The following is a 17,938-nucleotide window of genomic DNA, read 5'->3' on the forward strand; positions in this document are numbered from 1 at the left end:
TCTCCTTTTCTTCTAGTACTCCAGTTACACATATGCTGGACTGTTTGCTGTTGCTCTGAGGTTTTTTTAGTCTTTTCTTCTATATGCTTCAGTTGGAATAGATCCTGTTGTTGTCTTCAAGTTCATTGTTTTTTGCTTCTGAAATTTCTAATCTCATGTTATTTGCATTTTTAAGTGAACTTTCATTTTCGATTTAAGAGAATTTTTCATTTCAGATACTGCATTTTTCATCTCTACAAGTTCCACTTGGTTCTTTTTTTAAATATTTCATTGTTATATACTGCAGGTTTGTGTCCCCCAAAATTCATATGTTGAAACCCTCACCCATAATGTTGGTATTAGGAGGTGGGCTTTGAGGGGTGATGAGGTCATGAGGGTGGAGCCCTCATAAATGGGATTAGTGCCCTTACAGGAAGAAACATGAGAGAGCTTGCCTCTTTCTCTGCTCTTTACCATGTGAGGCCAACAACAAAAAGTTGGCAGTCTGCAAACCAGTATGAAGGCTCTCCAGAACCCTACCATGCTGACACTTCACAACTGTGACAAATGAATGTTTGTTGCTTAAACCATACAGTCTTCAGTATTTTGTTACAGCAGACTGAGCAGATGAAGACCTCCATTTTTCTCCTGTGTTCATGCTTTTCTTCAGTATTTATTAATGTATAATTAATATTCGAGCATAGTCATAATAGCTGCTTTAGTTTTATTTACTAGTTTATCTCTTGTCATTCCTGGGTCTGTTTCTATTGACTCATTTATCTTCTGGTAATTGATTACATTTTCCTGTTGCTTGGTTGGTCTAGTAATATTTTATTAAATGCCAGGCACTCTGATTGTTACATCATTGAATGCATGGATTTTGTGTATTATTCTAAAAAATACTTGGCTTTGTTTGAGTAGAGAGTTTGCATTACTTGTTGCTCAGTTTGATCCTTTAAGACTTGTTTTTAAGCTTTGCTGGAGTGAGTCTAGAGTACCCTTCACACCAGTGCCAGTTGAGTCCTGCTCATAAAGTACCACCCCTGTACATCTCCAGTAACTACTCTGTCCCAGGTGTTCAACAACTGCTTTCCACCCTACTTCTTTGGACTTCAGGCATCTCTTGGCCCTGCATGAGCTCTGGGAATTGTTCAATTGATAGCTTCTTGATTCCTTGCTTTGACTTAGAGTTTCATTCTGTTTCTGTGCCCTAATACTCAGCAGAAACTAAAAGAGACCTCAATGCAGATTTCTGGCCATTCCCTTCTCCAAGGCTTCTTCCTCTCTGGGATTCTGCCTTCACTTTCATCCACTTCAGACCCCAAAACTCCTCTCTGTTTCTTCAGCTCAGCAAGACTAGTTGGCTTATTGGGTTCTGCTTCCCAGGACCCACAATCTGGAACTTACCTCCACATGGAAATCCAGGAAAACTGTGGCGCTCAGCTCGTTTGTTGACCTTCTTTCAGAGGTCAGGGTTCTGTGCTGCTTGCTATCCAGTTTCATAGATTTTACCCAGTTTTCTGGTGGTTACAGCAGGATGGTAAGTTTGGTTTTTCTTAATCAGGTCCAGAGAGGCCATCTCTGTCCATTGGTTTAAAATGAATGCAGTTCAGCCTCCTCTGCTTTGCTTGTTCTCACACTTGTCTCTGTCCACACTGTACACGGCTCTGTGGCCAACTATTTTCCATTATATTTCCCGTCTTGTCTTCATTATATTCTTCCTTCTTGGCATCCTGGAATTTTTGCATTTTGAAAACAACAAATCCCAGCCCTTTCTTAGAGTCATGGTGATGTGCAGAGGAGAGAAAAGACAAAAAAGATTATGACTATGCAGCAGGTGGTTTATACATCATTTAATCAAGCAATTAAATGAAAAAGAAATCACTACCTTGTTTTAGTGATAAAGAAAAGTTGCTATATCAAAGTGATTATCAAAGTTATTAACATCTCACACAGTTTAGTGGCTAATCTAGTAGTCATACCCAGGTCTGCCTGACTCTAAATCTCATGTTCTAGCCCCAGACACTGACCCCGGTGGGATCTGAAAGTGAGAGGCAGAGTGGTAAGAGCACCTTGCCAAGGAGGTGGCTCTTTAATGCAAGGTGTGGGAGATGCGGTAATTCCCAGGGACCTGAGGACAGGGAGCCACATGGATGCCTCTGTGGAAGGGGGGCAAATATTCCTGGGAGCTTCTGGTGATGGGCTGACAAGTGAGGGTCACTACCAACCACGCCGTCCCTGTTGGTCTATTTATTTTCCAGTTTTATTGAGATATAATTAACATACAGCACTGTGTAAGTTTAAGGTGTAGAGCACAGTGATTTGACTTATATACAACATGAATTTTTTTGTTGTCTTTTTTTTTTAACATCTTTATTGGAGTATAATTACTTTACAGTGGTGTGTTAGTTTCTGCTTTATAACAAAATGAATCAGTTATGCATATACATATATCCCCATATCTCTTCCCTCTTGCATCTCCCTCCCTCCCACCCTGCATATCCCACCCCTATAAGTGGTCACAAATCACCGAGCTGATCTCCCTGATCTATGTGGCTTCTTCCCACTAGCTATCTATTTTACATTTGGTAGTGTATATATGTCCATACCACTCTTTCATTTTGTCCCAGCTTACCCTTCCCCCTCCCCATATCCTCAAGTCCATTCTCTAGTAGGTATGCGTCTTTATTCCCGTCTTGCCCCTAGGTTCTTCAGGACCACATTTTTTCTCCTAGATTCTATATATATGTGTTACCATACGGTATTTGTTTTTCTGTTTCTGATTTACTTCACTCTGTATGACAGAATCTAGGTCCATCAACCTCACTACAAATAACTCTATTTTGTTTCGATTTATGGCTGGGTAATATTCCATTGTATATATGTGTCATATCTTCTTTATCCATTCATCTGTTGATGGACACTTAGGTTGCTTCCATGTCCTGGCAATTGTAAATAGAGCTGCAGTGAAAATTCTGGTACATGACTCTTCTTGAATTATGGTTTTCTCAGGATATATTCCCAGTAGTGGGATTGCTGGGTCGTATGGTAGTTCTATTTTTAGTTTTTCGAGGAACCTCCATACAGTTCTCCATAGTGGCTGTATCAATTTTCATTCCCACCAACACTGCAAGAGGGTTCCCTTTTCTCCATGCCCTCTCCAGCATTTATTATTTGTAGATTTTCTGATGATGGCTATTCTACCCAGTATGAGATGATATCTCATTGTAGTTTTGATTTGCATTTCTCTAATGATTCATGATGTTGAGCATTCTTTCATGTGTTTGTTGGCAATCTTTATATCTTCTTTGGAGAAAAGTCTATTTAGGTCTTCTGCCCACTTTTAGATTGCGTTGTTTGTTTTTTTGATATGGAGCTGCATGAGCTGGTTGTAAATTTTGGAGATTAAACCTTTGCCAGTTGCTTCATTTGCAAATACTTACTCCCATTCTGACGGTTGTCTTTTCATCTTGTTTATGATTTCCTTTGCTGTGTAAGAGCTTTTAAGTTTCATTAGGTCCCATTTGTTCATTTTTGTTTTTATTTCCATTTCTCTAGCAGATGGGTCAAAAAGGTTCTTGCTGTGATTTATGTCATGGAGTGTTCTGCCTATGTTTTCCCCTAAGAGTTTAATAGTGTCTGGCCTTACATTTAGGTCTTTAATCCATTTTGAGTTTATTTTTGTGTATGGTGTTAGGGAGTGTTCTAATTTAATTCTTTTACATGTAGCTGTCCAGTTTTCCCAGCACCATTTATTGAAGAGGCTGTCTTTTCTCCACTGTATATTCTTGCCTCTTTTATCAAAGATAAGGTGACCATATGTGTGTGGGGTTATCTCTGGGCTCTCTATCCTGCTCCATTGATCTATGTTTCTGCTTTTGTGGCAGTACCATACTGTCTTGATTACTGTAGCTTTGTAGTATAGTCTGAAGTCAGGGAGCCTGATTCCTACAGCTCCGTCTTTCTTTCTCAAGATTGCTTTGGCTCTTCAGGGTCTTTTGTGTTTCCATACAAATTGTGAGATTTTCTGTTCTAGTTCTGTGAAAAATGCCAGTGGTAGTTTGATAGGGATTGCATTGAATCTGTAGATTGCTTTGGGTAATTTAGTCATTTTCACAATGTTGATGCTCCCAATCCAAGAACATTGTATATCTCTCCATCTATTTGTATCATCTTTAATTTCTTTCATCAGTGTCTTATAATTTTCTGCATACAGGTCTTTTGTCTCCTTAGGTAGGTTTATTCCTAGATATTATATACTTTTTGTTGCAATGGTAAATGAGAGTATTTTCTTAATTTCACTTCCAGACTTTTCATCATTAGTGTATAGGAATGCAAGAGATTTCTGTGCATTAATTTTGTATCCTGCTACTTTACCAAATTCATTGATTAGCTCTAGTAGTTTTCTGGTAGCATCTTTGGGATTTTCTATGTATAGTATCATGTCATCTGCAAACAGTGACAGCTTTACTTCTTCTTTTCCGATTTGGATTCCTCTTATTTCTTTTTCTTCTCTGATTGCTGTGGCTAAAACTTCCAAAACTATGTTGAATAATAGTGGGAGAGTGGGCAACCTTGTCTACTTCCTGATCTTAGTGGAAATGGTTTCAGTTTTTCACCATTGAGGACGATGTTGGCTGTGGGTTTGTCATATGGCCTTTCTTATGTTGAGGTGAGTTCCCTCTATGACTACTTTCTGGAGGGTTTTTATCATAAATTGGTGTTGAATTTTGTCGAAAGCTTTCTCTGCAGCTATTGAGATGATCATATGGTTTTTCTCCTTCATTTTGTTCATATGGTGTATGGCATTGATTGATTTGTGTATACTGAAGAATCCTGGCATTCCTGTGATAAACCCCACTGGATCATGGTGTATGATCCTTTTCATGTGCTGTTGGATTCTGTTTGCCAGTACTTTGTTGAGGATTTTTGCATCTATGTCCATTTGTGATATTGGCCTGTAGTTTTTATTCTTTGTGACATCTTTGTCTTGTTTTGGTATCAGGGTGATGGTGGCCTCGTAGAATGAGTTTGGGAGTGTTCCTCCCTCTGCTATATTTTGGAAGAGTTTGAGAAGGATAAGTGTTAGCTCTTCTCTAAATGTTTGATAGAATTCGCCTGTGGAGCCATCTGGTCCTGGGCTTTTGTTTGTTGGAAGATTTTTAATCACAGTTTCAATGTCAGTGCTTGTGATTGGTCTGTTAATATTTTCTATTTCTTCCTGGTGTAGTCTCAGAAGGTTGTGCTTTTCTACGAATTTGTCCCTTTCTTCCAGGTGGTTCATTTTATTGGCATATAGTTGCTTGTAGTAATCTCGCATGATCCTTTGTATTTCGGCAGTGTCAGTTACTTCTCCTTTTTCATTCCTAATTCTATTGATTTGAGTCTTTTCCCTTTTTTTCTTGTTGAGTCTGGCTAATGGTTTATCAATTTTCTTTATCTTCTCAAAGAACCAGGTTTTAGTTTTATTGATCTTTGGTATCATTTCCTTCATTTCTTTTTCATTTATTTCTGATCTGATCTTTATGATTTCTTTCCTTCTGCTAACTTTGGGGTTTTTTTTTTTTTTTGTTCTTCTTTCTCTAATTGCTGTAGGTGTAAGTTTAGGTTGTTTATTTGAGATGCTTCTTGTTTCTTAAGGTATGATTGTATTGCTATAAACTTCCCTCTTAGAACTGCTTTTACTGCATCCCTTAGGTTTTGGGTTGTTGTGTTTTCATTGTCATTTGTGTCTAGGTAGTTTTTGATTTCCTCTTTGATTTCTTCAGTGATCTCTTGGTTATTAAGTAGTGTATTGTTTAGCCTCCATGTGTTTGTATGTTTTACAGATTTTTTCCTGTAATTGATGTCTAGTCTCATAGCGTTGTGGTCAGAAAAGATACTTGATATGGTTTCAATTTTCTTAAATTCACCAAGGCTTGATTTGTGACCCAAGATATGATCTATCCTGGAGAATGTTCCATGAGCACTTGAGAAGGAAGTGTATTCTGTTGTTTTTGAATGGAATGTCCTATAAATATCAATTAAGTCCATCTTGTTTAATGTATCATTTAAAGCTTGTGTGTCCTTATTTATTTTCATTTTGGATGATCTGTCCATTGGTGAAAGTGGGGTGTTAAAGTCCCCTACTATGATTGTGTTACTGTCGATTTCCCCTTTTATGGCTGTTAGCATTTGCCTTATGTATTGAGGTGCTCCTATGTGGGGTGCATAAATATTTACAATTCTTATATCTTCTTCTTCGGTTGATCCCTTGATCATTGTGTAGTTTCCTTCTTTGTCTCTTGTAATAGTCTTTGTTTTAAAGTCTGTTTTGTCTGATATGAATATTGGTACTCCAACTTTCTTTTGATTTCCATTTGCATGGAATATCTTTTTCCATCCCCTCACTTCCAGTCTGTATGTGTCCCTAGGTCTGAAGTGGGGCTCTTGTAGACCGCATATATACGGGTCTTCTTTTTGTATCCATTCAGCTAGTCTATGTCTTTTGGTTGGAGCATTTAATCCATTTACATTTAAGGTAGTTATCAATATGTATGTTCCTATTACCATTTTCTTAATTGTTTTGGGTTTGTTATTGTAGGTCTTTTCCTTCTCTCGTGTTTCCTGCCTAGAGAAGTTCCTTTACCATTTGTTGTAAAGCTGGTTTGGTGGTGCTGAATTCTCTTAGCTTTTGCTTGTCTGTAAAGTTTTTAATTAGTCCGTCAAATCTGAATGAGATCCCTGCTGGGTAGAGTAATCTTGGTTGTAGTTTTTTCCCCTTCATCACTTTAAATATGTCCTGCTACTGCCTTCTGGCTTGGAGAGTGTCTGCTGAAAGGTCAGCTGTTAACCTTATGAGGATTTCCTTGTATGTTATTTGTTGTTTTTCCCTTGCTGCTTTTAATATTTTTTCTTTGTATTTAATTTTTGATAGTTTGATTAATATGTGTCTTGGCGTGTTTCTCCTTGGATTTATCCTGTATGGAACTCTCTGTGCTTCCTGGACAGTTTAACTATTTCCTTTCCCATATTAGGGAAGTTTTCAACTATAATCTCTTCAAATATTTTCTCAGTCCCTTTCATTTTCTCTTCTTCTGGGACCCCTATAATTTGAATGTTAGTGCGTTTAATGTTGTCTCATAGGTCTCTGAGGCTCTCCTCTATTCTTTTCATTTTTTTTTCCCCTTTATTCTGCTCTGCAGTAGTCATTTCCACTATTTTATCTTCCAGGTAACTTATCCGTTTTTCTGCCTCAGTTATTTTGCTGTTGATCCTTTCTAGAGAATTTTTAATTTCATTTATTGTGTTGTTCATCACTGTTTCTTTGCTCTTTAGTTCCTGTAAGTCCCTGTTAAACATTGCTTGTAATTTCTCCTTTCTATTTCCAAGATTTTGGATCATCTTTACCATCATTATTCTGAATTCTTTTTAACGTAGACTGCCTATTTCCTCTTCACTTGCTAGGTCTGGTGGGTTTTTACCTTGCCCCATCATCTGCTGTGTGTTTCTCTGTCTTCTCATTTTGCTTAACTTACTCTGTTTGGGGTCTCCTTATTACAGGCTGCAAGTTCATAGTTCCCGTTGTTTTCAGTGTTTGCCCCCAGTGGCTAAGGTTGGTTCAGTGGGTTGTGTAGGCTTCCTGGTGGAGGGGACTAGTGCCTGTGTTCTGATGGATGAAGCTGGATCTTGACTTTCTGGTGGACAGGTCCACATCTGGTGATGTGTTTTGGGGTGTCTGTGGCCTTATTATGATTTTAGGCAGCCTCTCTGCTAATAGGTAGGGTTGTGTTCCTGTCTTGCTAGTTGTTTGGCATAGGGTGTCCAGCACTTGAGCTTGCTGGTCGTTGAGTGGAGCTGCATCTTGACGTTGAGATGGATATCTCTGTTTACCCCCTTTGATATTATGTGGACCTGGGAGGTCTCTTGTGGACCAATGTCCTGAATTGGCTCTCCCACCTCTGAGGCACAGCCCTGACCCCTGGCTGGAACACCAAGAGCCTGTTGTCCACACGACTCAGAATAAAAGGGAGGGAAAAAAAAAAGAAAGAAAGAGAGAAAGAGAGAGAGCGAGAGAGAGAGAAAGAAAAGGAAAAAATAAAATAAAATAAAGATACTAAAAAAGATAATTATTAAGAAAAATATTTTTAAGTATGTAAAAAAAAAAAGGAAAGAAAGAAAGAAGAGAGCAACCAAACCAAAAAACAAATCCACTAATGATAATAAGTTCTAAAAACTATGCTTAAAAAAAAAAAAAAAGATAGACAGAACCCTAAGACAAATGGTAAAAGCAAAGCTATACAGACAAAGTCACACACAGAAGCATACACATACACACTCACAAAAAAAGTAAAAGGGAAAAAAATATATATATCGTTGCTCCTAAAGTCCATCTCCTCAATATGGGATGATTCATTGTCTATTCAGATATTCCACAGATGCAGGGTACATCAAGTTGATTGTGGAGATTTAATCCGCTGCTCCTGAGGCTGCTGGGAGAGATTTCCCTTTCTCTTCTTTGTTCGCACTGCTCCCGGGGTTCAACTTTTGATTTGGCCCCGCTTCTGCGTGTAGGTCGCCTGAGGGCGTCTGTTCTTCGCTCAGACAGGACGGGGTTAGAGTAGCAGCTGATTCGGGGACTCTGGCTCACTCAGGCCGGGGGGAGGGAGGCGTACGGATGTGGGGCGAGCCTGCGGCGGCAGCGGCCAGCATGACGTTGCACCAGCCTGAGGAGCGCCATGCATTCTCCTGGGGAAGTTGTCCCTGGATCACGGAACCCTGGCAGTGGTGGCCTGCACAGGCTCCGGGGAGGGGCGGTGTGGATAGTGACCTGTGCTCGCACAGAGGCTTCTTGGTGGTGGCAGCAGCAGCCTTAGCGTTTCATGCCCATCTCTGTGGTTCATGCTGATAGCTGCCACTCGCACCCGTCTCTGGAGCTCCTTTAAGCGGTGCTCTGAATCCACTCTCCTCGCGCAGCAGGAAACAAAGAGGCAAGAAAAAGTCTCTTGCCTCTTTGACAGCTCCAGACTTTTTCCTGAACTCCCTCCCAGCTAGCTGTGGCACACTAGCCCCCTTCAGGCTGTGTTCACGCAGCCAACCCCAGTCCTCTCCCTGGGGTCTTACCTCCGAAGTTCAAGCCTCAGCTCCCAGCGGGTGGGCAGAGAAGCCTCTCGGGCTGGTGAGTGCTGCTCGGCACTGCTCTTCTGTGCGGGAATCTCTCCACTTTGCCCTCTGCACCCCTGTGGCTGTGCTCTCCTCCGTGGCTCCGAAGCTTCCCCCCTCCGCCACCTGCAGTCTCCGCCCGCAAAGGGGCTTCCTAGTGTGTGGAAACCTTTCCTCCTTCACAGCTCCCTCCCACTGATGCAGGTCCCATCCCTATTCTTTTGTCTCTGTTTTTCCTTTTTTCTTTTGCCCTACCCAGGTACGTGGGGAATTTCCTGCCTTTTGGGAGGTCTGCAGTCTTCTGCCAACGTTCAGTAGGTGTTCTGTAGGGGTTGTTCCACATGTAGATGTATTTCTGATGTATTTGTGGGGAGGAAGGTGATCTCCACGTCTTACTCTTCTGCCATCTTGAAGCTCCTCCCCTGTTGGCCTATTTTAAATGCTTTTTTAGGTTTCCTACAGTTAGCAATTGTCATGAACAAACTAGAAGGCTGCTATCCCCATTTGAAATGTCAAAAAAGAAATGATCTGTGTGCTATAAAGAAAGGGAAAATCAATCTCACTTGAAGTAGTAATTTGCATACTTTTGTATAATAAACTTTATCAATAGAAGATTATAAACATGTAGGAAAATGCTGCTAAAAGTAACACTGGCTTTCAAAACTAGTAACAAAGCCCTCTGTGCCATTAGAAATTAACTGAAAGTAACTTTTATGTTTCTGAAAAAATAGGTCAGAGAATGAAATAATTAGCAATTGGAAGTTTGCATGTTTTATAGGAAATAACTTTATTTATATGTCATGTTCAATATTTACTTGGAAACCTGAACACCACTTTAGGAATTTCAAGCGCTTGAGATCCAACATTTTCAAAGAACATTTATTTAGTCCCTGCTAACTTTTGGGGGCACTGTGCTAAATATTTTATGTATGTTAACAGATTAATCTATTTACCTAAGATTAAAAAGCTAATTTCAGTGGTAGAATCAGGAATAGAACACAGATCTCTGGAATCTCAATTTAGGGTGTTTTAAATTTCATATGTCATTTATTTGATGGTTCTAAAATAGTCCAGAAATTTTCTTCCTTTCTCAGTCTTAATCTCTATATTTTACAAAAGAAAAAAAAGACACACCGGCAGTTGGGAGAATGTCCTTCATGAAAATGATAATCATTGTGGTGCTTTGTTATTTTCCCTTAAACAAACTTTCTGTGGTTCTAGAATTACTTATGGAAGCAAACCATTTTCATGCTAAGCAGCCCAGAGCAGGTTTTGTAAGAAAATATATTAACGTTGGAGACTTTTCAAAATGAAGTCATGGAACATTTATTCTATTTCTTAATATGACTAATGATTGACCTGTAGATTTATGTAAACACTCTAAAGAACAAAAGGGGAAAGGGGGAAAAAATCTCTGCTGCCAGCTCCAAGGATCTCTGTTAAATTCAGACAGTCATGGATGTAGAAAACAAACTTAAGGTTACTAGGGTGTAAGGGAGGGAGGGGTAAATTGGGAGATTGGGGTTGACATATACACACTATTATATATAAAATAGATAACTAATAAGGACCTACTGTACAGCACAGGGAACTCTACTCAGTACTGCATAATGACCTATATGGGAAAAGAATCTAGAAAAGAGTGGATACATGTATGTGTATAACTGACTCACTTTGCTGTACAGCAGAAACTAACACAACATTGTAAGTCAACTATACTCCAATAAAAATTAAAAAAAAAAAAATTGGCACAGTCCTGCAGAGAGGGGCCACACAACACTCCACAGTGGCTGTGCAGACGTTGTGCAGACCTTCAAACACACAGTAACCAGCCCAAGCTGATGACTCATTAAGTTGTGATGGAGACACTGACAGTTCCAAGGGACCAGGGGTTTGCTTCCATTCACAGCTCCAATTTTTAGAATCAGTTTGCTCTTCTCCTCTTTGTCTTCTAATTTCTCCAAATGGCCGTGAGTGTGACCCAAAGGGGAATGGTTATGCGAAGACAACTTCTTTCACTGGCTCCAGAGTTTTTTCATTGATTTTTAAACTTTTTGTCCAGTAGCTCAGTGATTTTCAAAGTGATCATTAGTGAAGCATGAAATCAACTTAGTGGCTACATTTTGAGATCTAATGGAATAGGCTAAAAATATTAGCATTGTGAGAAGTAGGAGTATTTTTGAAGCTTTCATGTCAAATACATGTGTATGTGTGTAAACTAATACGTAAATTCCTAGAATGCTTACTGGTCAAAAAATGTGAAGGTCACTGCCATACATATTTTATATGATGGGAGTTTCTGTGTTATTTTAAATAATTTTTAAAGGGTGGTGTAATCTCTTTCCCAAATGTGATCTTTGGGTTTGTGTCCGGCTACCATTCTTTAGTTTTAGACAAATCTAATAGCAAATAAATGCATGCACTGTCATCTCATCACTTGGAATTGTTAGAAAGCGTTAGCATTTTATCTTACATCTGCATGGAAATAATCTCTGGATCTCTTCACTTGTGATCTGGTGTGGAGAGCACTGGTGAAGAAGGTCACAAACCATTTTTATTTAGGTTTTTTTACTTGGTTTTTGTACCTTTGTTTGAGAGAATTATTTTCAACCAATTATTGACATTTAAATCCTTGACAAAACAAATTTGATGTGAATATCAAGTTTCCTAGTGTTTTGTTTTCTCAGGTTAATATGACTGATCTAAAGAAATTACTTAGAAAGTAGTATTAGGTTAATGAAATTTAAATATAACCTATCCAATCATAGCTCTTCATAGATTTAAAATAAACTTCTGGCTGGAGTACCTTAGCGTTAATAATGTATTAAAATATATTTCATATTATTTGGATCTGTTTTGTTTGAGATGGTTATAACCATTTATCATTTATCTCATCTCGGTTTCTTTTCTTGCATTTTCAGCTAAAATTGACCAAGAAGCAGAGGAGAACTCACTGACAGAGACTCATAAATGGTGAGCAATTGTTTTCTTTCAATGTTTGTTCTCAGAGTCGACTTAGAATGTGCTTAGTGTGCTTCAGTTCAAGGAGTCAATCATTAGCTCAATTTTTATTCTCAAGCATAAAAGTGAAAGAAACTAATTCAATATGCACTTTGATGATACATTGGATTTCTGGCTTTTATTTTATAACTCTGGTTGACATATAAATCTGTCAAGTATCCAATTATTGTGACTAGCTTAGCATCTTCTCTGTAGAATAGGATTTAGCGCTGTAGAAATATAAGAGAAAGGAAGACAGCAGGAAGCTATCTCAAGAAAAAAGGGTGAAGTGTTTGGTTATAGGACACTATTGAGTTTCCACAGCTGGGCCGGCACCCTGAGTTCCCCTTGCATAACCCTTACTTCCAGAATGGAGGTTTGCAATCATGGGTGAGCGTAGAAAATTATCTCAGAAATCTCTCTGCTTCTCTGCATCAATCTTCTCCACTTCTTCCTCTCTGTGCTAGTCAGGCTTCTCCAGAAAACAGAGCCCATAGGTGTGTGTGTGTGTGTCTGTGTGTGTTGTGTGTGTGTGTCTGTGTATATGGTGTGTGTGGTGTGTGTGGTGTGTGTGTGTGTGTGTGGTGTGTGTGGTGTGTGTGTGGTGTGTTTGGTGTGTGTATGTGTGTGTGTGTGTGTGTGGTGTGTGTGTGTGGGTGTGTGTGTGGGGTGTGGGTGTGTGTGTGGGGTGTGTGTGTGTGCACACCTACAGAGAGAGAGACATTGATTTTAAGGAATTGGCTCACAGCAGGCTGGAAATTCTGCATGTTGTTGATGTTACAATCTTGAGTCGGGAAGCATTCTGTAGACAGAATTCCTTCCTATTTGGGTAACCAGTCTTTTTTTCTTAATTCCCTCAACTAGATTGGATGAGGCCCATCCTCATTATGGAGGGTCATCTGCTTTTCTCAAAGTCTACTGATTTAAACATTAATCACATCTAAAAACTACCTTCACAACAACATCTACACTGGTGTTTGACCCCAGACCAGTTACCACAGCCCAACCAAGCTGACACGTCAAATTAACCATCACAGTCACTAAAGAAATTTGATTACTCTTGAGGGGAAAATGTTGATAAAAGAGGTTCTTTGCTATTACTTTATGAGGCAAGATCCCGTATGTCTGTGAGCAGATATCACATACATAATAGTTATATTTCAGGCAAATTGGTAAACAGAATTGGCCAGTTTCTATCAAAGCGAAAACCAAGGTGAAGACCTTAAATTATAAGAAGCAGGAATTTCAGTTAATTGTATGAAAGAAATTCTGGCTAAGGACAAAGTTGTTAATAAAAGAGTCATCTTTATAATTTAAATAATTAACTCTGAAATTCAAAAATAAAAGTAAGAATTATGGATGCTGTGAAACATTCCTAAAAGAACTAAGTCTCTGTGCCATTTCTGTAGCAATGCTGCATGACCTGGACAGCAGTCAGTAGTAATTCTCTGCAGGAGGCGGTGTGGCCCTGGCCTGTCGTGTGTGATGGCTGTGCCTTGGGGTCCAAACCCTAACCCCGGGACAGCAGTGACTACTTGGTGAGGGAGAGGTGTCAGGGAAGAGGACGTTATCCTCTACCCTTCTAGGTTCTTCTGGCTGGTCTAAGAATTAAACTGACATGAGACACATTAACAGGAGAAAATCACAGAAAAGTTTAATAACAAGTATACATGGGAGAGATTCAGGAAAACTTAAATACCACCTTCAGCTAAAGACAAAAGAGGATGTTGTGGTGGTACTGGTTTAGGACTTCAGAGGAGAGGAAGGCAATTCACAAGGAGACAGAAAAGCAGACTCTTGCTAAACCAGTGTTTACTGGGCCAGCAGAGATGACGGGCACAGAGTGGACTGATGTGCAGGCCCTGCCAAGAGCCCCCCCACCCCATGTTCTTGCAGATACCTCTGCTGAAAGCTCTATTCCAGAAGCAAACCCTCTCTCTATGTTCTTTAGGCAGTTAGGGGCAAGGTCAGAGTTTCCTCCTGAGTCTTTTGGTCCTTGATTGTTTTCAGTTTGAAATAATCCACAGGCCCAAGAGACATTCTGGGGTGGCCCCTGCAAAATTAAGTCAGATAGTGTTTGCCAGATGCTGAGCACTTAGTAAGTGACTAATAGATGTTAATTGCTATGTTATTTTCACATTATTATCATAATCAGAGATTACAAAATGTTGGGTGGTGGAAGCAGAAAGCAGAGTCAGATTTCAGAATCAGGCATGTGTTTATGTGTGCATTCTGTGTTCCTCACTGTCTCTGCTGAATCTGGGATTGGGCCGCCTGGCAGCATTATTAGAGCATAGATTTTGGTGTCAGATCTGTGTATCTGCACCTGCTCCAAACTGCTGGAGCTGTGGCTCCAAGGATTTACCATAACTTTTGAATCCGTGTCCTTATCTGTGAAATAAACAATACACACATGGTGAGGGTATAGATATCAGCTCAGGATAATTAAATTTTCTGAGTTAAAAATATGTGTAGGAACCTGCCTCCTACGGGCTTTTCAAAATCCCCTTCTTTTGGATTCACCCAAACACTTAAGCTTCGGAGACTGATTTCCAGAGTGAACTCTCTTCCCAACTAACAACCATTTCACTGGAGAAAAGGATATAAAACAATCACTTAACATTTCTAAAACACATTCTAAGGGCCTCCAGCAAATGGGAAATCATTCATTCAAGAAAATCTGCTACATCTTGGTGAGAACAGCGGGTGGTGGCATCTGAGCCACGGCCGTGGATGCCCCTCGGGCCTCCGGGCAGGCTGTCCTCCCCCGGCTGGGCCCAGCCCTCCAGCCGCTGTGTGCTGAGAAGTCCTGCTCTAGACAAGCGTGTGAAGAGGATGGGGCTCCCTTCCTCAATGCACCCCCGGCTGACGGGGTGAGGTCCTCCCTCCTCCGGGAAGGGGGCTCCTGCTGAGTGGCACGGGGTCCCCGCTGGGGCACATAGGCCCAGGCCCTCCTCCGGCTTCAGCTCCCGTGCGGAGCCCTGAGATCCTGTCCACAGCGTTGCAACTCCGTCTGAGGGGACCGACTCTATTGGAACAGAGAATTCTATGCAGGAGGCCTCGTGGAAAGCAGTGGAGGTCTCAGTGGAGGACAGTTAGGAGGACCCACAGCTCCGGGATGCAGAGAGTGACCACGGGGTGGCCCAGCGAGCAGGCAGCCGAGAAGGAGCCTCCGGGGGCTGGGCAGGGTGAGCGAGGGTGGCCCTCACTCACGGGCCATCAGACCAGGGTGTGGAGAGGACTCGAGAACGTTCCCCAAGCTATGTCCAGATCCATCGGCAGATGCAGGAAGCCCCCTGGCCGGGGACTCCCGCACAACCTCTGACCAGCCACGGGCTGCACAGTGCACTGCTCTGACCCAGGGCCAACTCCTAGGAAGCCAGGCTCAAAACTCAGATCAGGCGCCTGTCTGCAGTCTGTCTAGTAGCCACAGAAGAAGCACACATTGTTCGCTGAGGTCATGCTGCTCCCAGGACCATGGGGACGAGCAGTGGACGCCCTCCCTCCTGCCGCGCTGAGGTCTGTCACTCGGCCAGGCTGGGGGGCTTGTCCCAGGCTCCAGAGTCTCAGGTCTCCTTCCCAGGGGTGAGGCCCACTCCCACCTCCCACGCTGGGCCACTAATACTCTCTCCAACTACATAAATTTTGGAACCTAAAGCCTCGGGCTTTGGACTTCCTCTTTGTGCTCTCTTTGTGCAAAAATACTTCTACCCACCCCTCACCCCCAGCCCCACCTCCCAAAAAATTTTTAAGTGAAGCACACACACTCTCACTCTTTATTTGATCTCTAGATATTTGAGCTGCCTCAGCAAGGCCCTGAGGGAGGGGAGACCAGGCTCACATATCTTCTCAGCCTTCCATCCCTTCTTTTATTTTTACTTTATTAGAGGTTATTATGTTCAGTGTGTCATACTATTAAGTCAGCTGAAATCCATTTGGGGGTAAGATGGTATATAAGCATTCTGCCTGGTCTGCATATTTAAGTCACTGCTGTTAACCAAAATTTCAGAACAGAGACCTGATTGAAATAAAAAGGTGTTTATTTGGGGTTTGTTAGGACTGCAGTCCAGGAGACACAGATTCAAAAAGAATTTGAATTGTATTCCACCGGACTACAAAATGGGGGAAGCTTATAAAGGCAGAAAACCTGCAAGGTTACATAAATTGTCAAGAATTAGAATTGGAGCTGGCGAGAAGTAAGGGTGCTTGTTAATAACTAAGGACGCGTGGGATCTGAAATGGTTGCATAGTTACAAGGGGAGAGCTTGAGACCTTAAGGGTGCAGCTGGCAAGTGCTATTCTGAATACGGCTGGTGGTGTCCTTGGACCTGGTGCAGTTCATAGAAAGTTCAGGTTCTCAGTAGGGCAGAGACCTGTCTGAGAGCTGGTCCTCAGTGGCCACCTGACTCCATTTTATGAACCTCAACTGTCATCCCTCCAATCGTGATTTCAGTTTGTCCTCACAGCAGAGCTGGCCTTCCTCATTCTCCTGTCTCTGTTGGCCCTTCATTGCGACAGTGATGTTATTACAACTGAAGACGATTACTTTTACTTTGCACCTCACAAGATACCAAGTGACAAATTGGTGGCAGATGTATGTGCTTTAATTTCTAGAACGGGTTGAGAGTCATTTACAGATAATTGTGATCACTGAGTTGGGCTATAAATGTCCTGGGGATATTTTCGATACCAAAATAGAAGTTCCCAAATGGTTTTGAGGCCATTTGGTGTTGCGTATTCCCACCAAGGTCGCTGTGAAAGAAGGTGGCCAGTGTGGTGGCCGGGCCCTGATGGTCCATTCTGAATGGCACCTGGAAAACCACGCCAAGTGTGGTTGGAAGCCTGGCTTCCTCAGCCTCCTCCCACCATCCATCAGGTTGTAGGGATGGAATACCTTGCCTTTTACAATATGCAGAGTTTCCTCAAGTGTGGATAGTGAGAGGTCTTACTAGAAAAGCATATTTGTGTGAAAATCTGCTGTAAACTGCACAAACTAGTTATTGTCATGCTTTGAAGGGAATTTTATACTCATTTGTCTTTATGTTTGAGTACTTAGAAAACAAAAAGTCTTGACTTTTAGTCATTTTAAAATGGATAGTGAACTCTTATCAAGAAATTAATTAGGATTCTTTTCTCTGGTGGAATATTGTGTTTTTCAGGTCATTTTATGATTCCCTAAGTAAAGAAAAATATTCAAAAGAAACAATGGTTAGTAAAATTTTAAAGCAAATCCGATCTTTTTTATATTCCATTTGATAGCATAATAGTTTTATGTGCTAATTTGTCTGTTTATTCATGCAATTTTGCTATTAATCTGAGAAGTGGGACTTTAAGTTCCTATTTCACATGAACAAAAATATGTAACTTTTAGATAAATAGTTTGACCAAGCTCTTCAGTTCTCCCAGAAAGTAAGGTGACTGAGCAGATGCGTCTTGAACCACACACCCCAAACCCAAATCCACATTGGACAAGCGTGTTCTCATCTTCAGATGATTTCCTGGGTGAGCCAGATGGATGTTTTACAGGGTGGCCTTCACCAGAATCCTGTTCTGTCAGCTGCATCCCCACTGAATGTGTTTATTTCAGACTCTGCTTTTATTTTCTTTTTAATTAGCATCCATAGCTTTCTTCAATTGTGGGAAAGTATCACCAGACCAAATATGAAAGTATCACCAGACCAAATATGATGGTTTTTATTTTCCCACAGAATTAGTCAGTGTCTGTATCGGCTCACAGGCAGAAAATATAGCAATTCCAGATTTGTCTAATAAATGGCCATTCCTTTATATCTAAATTTAAAGAATAATGAGACTGGGA

At 40.9% G+C, this 17,938-nt stretch overlaps 1 protein-coding gene across 2 annotated transcripts in view; it reads left to right on the forward strand.

The window, feature by feature from the left end:
- Positions 1-17,938, forward strand: part of FMN2 (formin 2) — a 1,374,845-nt gene that overhangs the window by 1,301,477 nt on the left and 55,430 nt on the right. For both annotated transcript variants that reach the window (XM_082423440.1, XM_082423441.1), the window contains one exon: positions 12,042-12,093. In XM_082423440.1, coding sequence (XP_082279566.1) covers positions 12,042-12,093 — 52 coding nt within the window. The remainder of the gene's footprint in view (positions 1-12,041; positions 12,094-17,938) is intronic.

Source organism: Balaenoptera physalus (genome assembly GCF_965194825.1).
Source record: "Balaenoptera physalus genome assembly, chromosome: 14".
Lineage (NCBI taxonomy): Eukaryota > Metazoa > Chordata > Mammalia > Artiodactyla > Balaenopteridae > Balaenoptera > Balaenoptera physalus.